Source organism: Myripristis murdjan, chromosome 16 (genome assembly GCF_902150065.1).
Source record: "Myripristis murdjan chromosome 16, fMyrMur1.1, whole genome shotgun sequence".
Taxonomy (NCBI): domain Eukaryota; kingdom Metazoa; phylum Chordata; class Actinopteri; order Holocentriformes; family Holocentridae; genus Myripristis; species Myripristis murdjan.
Genome location: NC_043995.1, coordinates 32,785,896 through 32,791,566, shown reverse-complemented (window position 1 = coordinate 32,791,566; position 5,671 = coordinate 32,785,896). Strand labels below are relative to the sequence as shown.

Sequence of the window (5,671 nt, the reverse complement as noted above, 5' to 3'; positions counted from 1 at the left end):
ATCTCAGATCAACACAAGATCCTTTATTTCATCGCCTCAGTGTGTTTCAGTTTTAAAAGACCTGACCTGTAAAAAGTGACCTAACCCTCTCAGATTTGCCTTCTGAGCGCATTGTGCCGACTGTGCAGTTTGCTGGAGGAGGGATTTTGGACAATTCTCTGAACTAGAACGGAGACTGTGAGCCGGGCAGAAACTCCCACAGACACTCCAACATCTGGCAGAAACTCCCACAGACACTCCAACATCTGGCAGAGACTCCCACAGACACTCTCCAACATCTGGCAGAAACTCCCACAGACATTCCAACATCTGGCCAAAACTCCCACAGACACTCCAACATCTGGCAGAAACTCCCACAGACACTAACATCTGGCAGAAAGCCTCCCAGAGGAGTGGAAGCTGTTCTGCTGCAAAGAACCGACTCCACATTAAAGCCTCTGGGTTCAGGATGGAGCTCATGGTGGAGGAGTGTACATGTCTCCTTTTAACAAAATCACCTTAATGAGGATTTGGTTTGACTCCGTGTGTTTAATCCCAGTTTCCAAAAGCTCTGTGCTGAGCTGATACGTTCAGGCATTAAAACCAACATCCAACTGAGAAACTTATTAAAGTTGTTAATATCCAAACTAAGTAAGGTGATATATCGCTCTTTTTTTTTTTTTTTTTTTTTAATATTATGATGAACCCTTCCTCTCCTGCTGCCTGCACTCAGCTGAGGAATGTTGTGTTTATAGTGTATTGTTTTTTTTTTTTTTTTTTTTTTTTTTTTTTCAATGAATGAAATAAAAATATATAAATGAATAAAAACAACATCCCACTGAGAAAGTTATTAAAGTTGTTCATATCCAAACTAAGTAGGTGATATTTGGCTCTCAGCTGTATTCAAACTGTCAGATTCCTCTGATAAACACTGCGCGTCTGTTTTGAATTATGAACCCGACAGAAATGTTAAAAACGAAACCTTCCTTGTCGCCATGTGAGGAACTGTTTAACAGAAGTGTAAAACAGATATTTTGTATTATGAGTTGTTGTTATTATTGTTTGTAGAGGCGGAATGTGACTCACAGGCTGAGCGGCTCTGAGCAGCAGGGTCTGCCATGTTGGCTCTGTTTCTCCTGGAAGACTCCCGGCTGGTGAAAACAACAACAACAACAACAGCAACAACAGCAAACTGTCCGGTAAAAAAATGAAATCGTTTCAAATCCCGAAAAATCAGAGTTTATTCGGAGCGAAAGCCTCCGCTGTCAAACCGCTGCGAGCTGTTTCCTGTCTGCAGTTTGAAAGCTCCCGCCGCTCTCTGATTGGCTGGCAGACCGGCGGCTTCTATGATTGGCTGGAGTCTTCGCGCTCTGGATTGTGGTCCATGTAGTTTTCTCTGGGCGTTTCTCTCCAAGTTCGAACTTTTGAAGTTGGGACTAATAATGGGAATAACCAGATATCCTGTAATGTTTATAAAAAAAAAAAAAAAAAAAAAAAAAAAAGATATAAACACTACACTAATTTAATTAGATCTTATTCTTTTTTTTTTTTTTTTTATCTTTTTTTATTGATTTATTTAATCTGTAATATGTGGATACTGCTGAAAAACTACGAATTTCCTGCGGGATGAATAAAGTATCTATCTATCTATCTATCTATCTATCTATCTATCTATCTATCTATCTATCTATCTATCTAATTAAAATGAATTACAGCCTACAGATCAGAGAGCTACTTTTGATATATATTTGATTTCCCTGATTTGATTTGATTGATTATATATTATAATAATGACTACAACTCTGCCCCCTTCTTGTTTTCATGGGTTAATTTATCAGTTTTACAAGTTATGAGTTCTCTCCTCTGGTGTTGCTACCATCCGCTGGTTGGTGTGAAATGCATGCTGGGATACCTAGCTGTTCTGAGTCCACACAAGTCACCGACCGATGCATCCTCGCTAAAAGGGGCGGAGCAAGAACACATCCAGGAATTTGGATCGAACTTGGTCCGATGGGAACTTTGAATTGGAACAGGACTCGGGTCGCGACTGATGACGTTTCATGAGTCCGCAAGAACACAAGAACACAAGTACACAGGAACACAAGTACACAAGAACACAAGTACACAGGAACACAAGTACACAAGGACACAAGAACACAAGAACACAAGTACACAGGAACACAAGTACACAAGGACACAAGAACACAAGTACACAAGAACACAAGTACACAAGGACACAAGAACACAAGAACATAAATACACAAGTACACAAGAACACAAGTGCAGGCAAGAATGTGAATTGAGAAACGCCCTCCGTCTCTGTCTCACATTTAATCCAGAGAGTGCACATTTCTCCTTTGATGCACCTTGGGCATGGACCGAGCAGAAAAATATGATTCCCTTCTTTGAAAATTTCTAAAGTTCCTGTAAAAGCTGCCTTTTAAAAAAAATTCACAAGCTCAGAATATTACTGACCCTAATTTGACTCCATAAACATGTTGCTGTTCTACATCATTGAGCTGGGCTGTGTTTGGATGTCGCTCATATGACCCGCACGCCTGCTTTGTGTTGCCTTTCTGTCTTGTCATTTTTTAAAAAAAAAAATTTACCTGTAACTACTGGGCTACCATTGTGATCAGGTAAAAAAAAAAAAAAAAAAAAAAAAAAATGAGGAATTGCTTGTATAATTATATGTATTCATATATACACATTAGTAAAAAAAAAAAAAAAAAAGGAAAAAGGAAAAAAAAACTAAAAGAGAAAAAAATGTAAACTCGCAGCTGAATAATATATATATTAATACAAGTGATGGGGAACATGTGATTGTGTTCAAGTGGATGGACGACTGGGACACCGTACTGTGGGCCAAGGGTTTCCTCTTATTGTTTAAATTTTTTAACAAAACAAGTAGAACACTACAACAACAACAACAACAACAACAACAACAACAACAAAAATCTAAATTCTCCAAAAACAAGGTCTAGCAGGCGTCTTCATCTCCAGTCTGATGGTGTCTCTCATAGGCGAGGTGTGTCTTCTCCGCAGGGTCTCCACCTTGTCGTGGTGGAGAAGCTGGTGTGTACCGAAGATCCCATGAGCAATGCCGTCTGGAGTTTAGCTCCTGGTGGGGTCACCCTCGGGGGTAAGGCTTAGGGAGAGCTACCAGACAAGGAGTGATTCAAGCCAGACCTCGACTGTGGTGCAGGTGGAGGAGGATGGTGTCCAGCAAACAGGCGGTGCAGTCCACGCCACTGGGTGCTGGTCTGTCTCTGTCCACCTGTCCAGGGAAAACCAGACTTCACACCCCATCTCAAGCCCTGTGGTCACCAGCTAACCCTAACCCTAACAGGCGGTGGGGGAAGCAGAGTCCTGGCTGGACGTCCATGTCCAGCGGGATCCCCTCTCTGCTGTCACAAGCTATGGACCATTTCTCTTACCTTGGAAGTGACCTCTCCTCAGCGGCAGGCATCAGGATGGAGTCCTTGAAAACGCAGTGAAAACACAGCCATGATTAATGAAGAGACTCAGTCCAAGCCTTTAGAACAGTGGTGCCCAACCCAGTCCTCAAGGACCCCCTGTCCTGTAGGTTTTGGTTTCAGCTCTGCTCCTGCACAGCTGACCGAATTACGGCCCATGCACCTTCATGCACAGCCTGTTCAGGTAGATCTGTTTCAACCAATCAGCATGAAACAGCATGATGTCAAGGCCATCCACAACCTCGCCCCTCCCTATCTTTCGGACCTCCTTCACATTGCCTCATCCTCCCGTTCCCTCAGATCCTCCTCCTCCATCCACCTCTCTGTGCCCTCCGTCCGCCTCAGCACCATGGGGAGCAGAGCCTTCAGCCACTCTGCTCCCAAACTCTGGAACTCACTCCCCCCGGACATCCGCAACATCGACTCTTTCCCTCTGTTCAAATCTAGACTCAAAACTTACCTGTTTAAAGCTGCGTACTCCCTGTAATTGCATTGTTTCCTTTGTATTTGCATTTTTTCCTTTGTATTTTAGTTAGTCTTTTACCTGTGTTTTTATTGCTGTTTCATCTTTTGTAAAGTGTCCTTGAGTGTTTGTGAAAGGCGCTTATAAATAAAATGTATTATTATTATTATTATTAAACCCTTAATTGGATCAGGTGTGAAAGAGCAGAGCTGAGACATAAACCTGCAGGACAGGGGGCACTTGAGGACCGGGTTGGGCACCACTGCTTTAGAACCAGGTGCCTGGAGCAGCTCCGCAGAGCAGGATCATTAAAACAGGATCATTAAAACAGGATCATTTAGACCGGGGCCTGTGTCTCTAAACAACAGGAACTTGTTTAGTGCTGTCCTCTCTCCACCAGTTTGACCACTGGTGGTTAATTATCATCACCAGGTGACTGTAATTAAGGTAGTGCTGCTGCCTTTTGACTTATCTCTTTAGCGGGGGTGGGAATCACCAGAGACCCCACAATAAAATATTATCACAATATTTATGTCACCATATGATAGTGCGGCGATTTGAAATATTTTGTGATGCATAGCAATAACATGTATTGTGATATAGTGAGATTTATTAACCTTTTTCAACTGCAAATTATTAATGTTACATCCTCAAGGGAAAACTTTGTCAACATCTGTTTTATGTAATAAGATAAAGTTTTCATTCTGCTCATCTCTCTTCAGTCATTTTTACTGAAACAAAATGGGACAAACTGTCAGTATCAATACCATATCAATACTTCGCATCTGCACATTGACTTGGTATTGCCAGACAAAATATTGTGACACTGTGCTGGGTTGTTTTTTTTTTTCCAACTCCTAATCTTTAGTCTACTGAAGCAAGAAAAAAAGAGCATTTTGAAAGCATTAAACTGAAATTTCTAATAATTTTCTTTCAATCTTTCTATTTCCATAACTCAGCTTGGAGATCAAGGCGGGCAGGAATTCCCCGGGCGCTGAGCTGATGGAGGTGAAACCCTGGGATGTACACTGTTGAGCAAGGCATTGGCAGATCTGCCAGATGAATGTCATCAGTCTGTGCTCTGTTTGCTCCTGCAGAGCGTGTTTTGGGAAATCTCTGGAACGGCGTCAAATCCAAAGCCAAACATGAACTTTGAACTTTGTTCTGGTTGCAGTTAAACTCTTTAAAAGACGGCAGGTGCTGGTGGTCGACTCGTTTTTATTGAACAAAAATGTTTCCAAAGTTTGTTTGCACATGCTGTTATACACCCAGGACAAATTATTACTTAATTACTTATTACTTTTAAAAATAATCCAGATTCATTTTGTAGAAGAACTGGTGATGATGCGGATGCACCAGTATCAGTGATGGCAGTAGTTCAGGCAGGTTGAGGTAAAGTGGGTACAACAAAGAGGTAAATTGCAACACACAATCAAAATAAAACCTGCCGGGAAATTTTCTCTTTCACATCTATCATTTTGATGAATGATTTCCTCCAAAGTAAACATGCTGTGTTTACTCTCCCAGCTCAAGCTGTGACATGCCGCCTACACAGGGAGGAGTGTGGGAAACACAGGGTTTATAAAAGACACCTGAATGCCTCGCTGCATTGAGGCCCCCAGGTGATAAACTGTCATGTCTTCCAAGAAAATGCTCGTGTTGACAGCAGCTCTGATGCTGCTGCTGGCAGCTGTGGAGGCATCTTCAGGTGGAGGTGAGTCACTTTCGTTTTGTGTCATTATCTCTGTGTGTT

At 42.0% G+C, this 5,671-nt stretch overlaps 1 protein-coding gene across 1 annotated transcript in view; it reads right to left on the bottom strand.

Moving 5' to 3' along the window:
• iqgap3 (IQ motif containing GTPase activating protein 3) overlaps window positions 1-1,262 on the bottom strand; it is a 27,404-nt gene extending 26,142 nt beyond the window's left edge. The window contains exon 1 of the mRNA XM_030072813.1: window positions 1,066-1,262. Coding sequence (XP_029928673.1) covers window positions 1,066-1,099 — 34 coding nt within the window. The 5' untranslated portion in view covers window positions 1,100-1,262. The remainder of the gene's footprint in view (window positions 1-1,065) is intronic.
• Window positions 1,263-5,671: the final 4,409 nt, after the last annotated feature.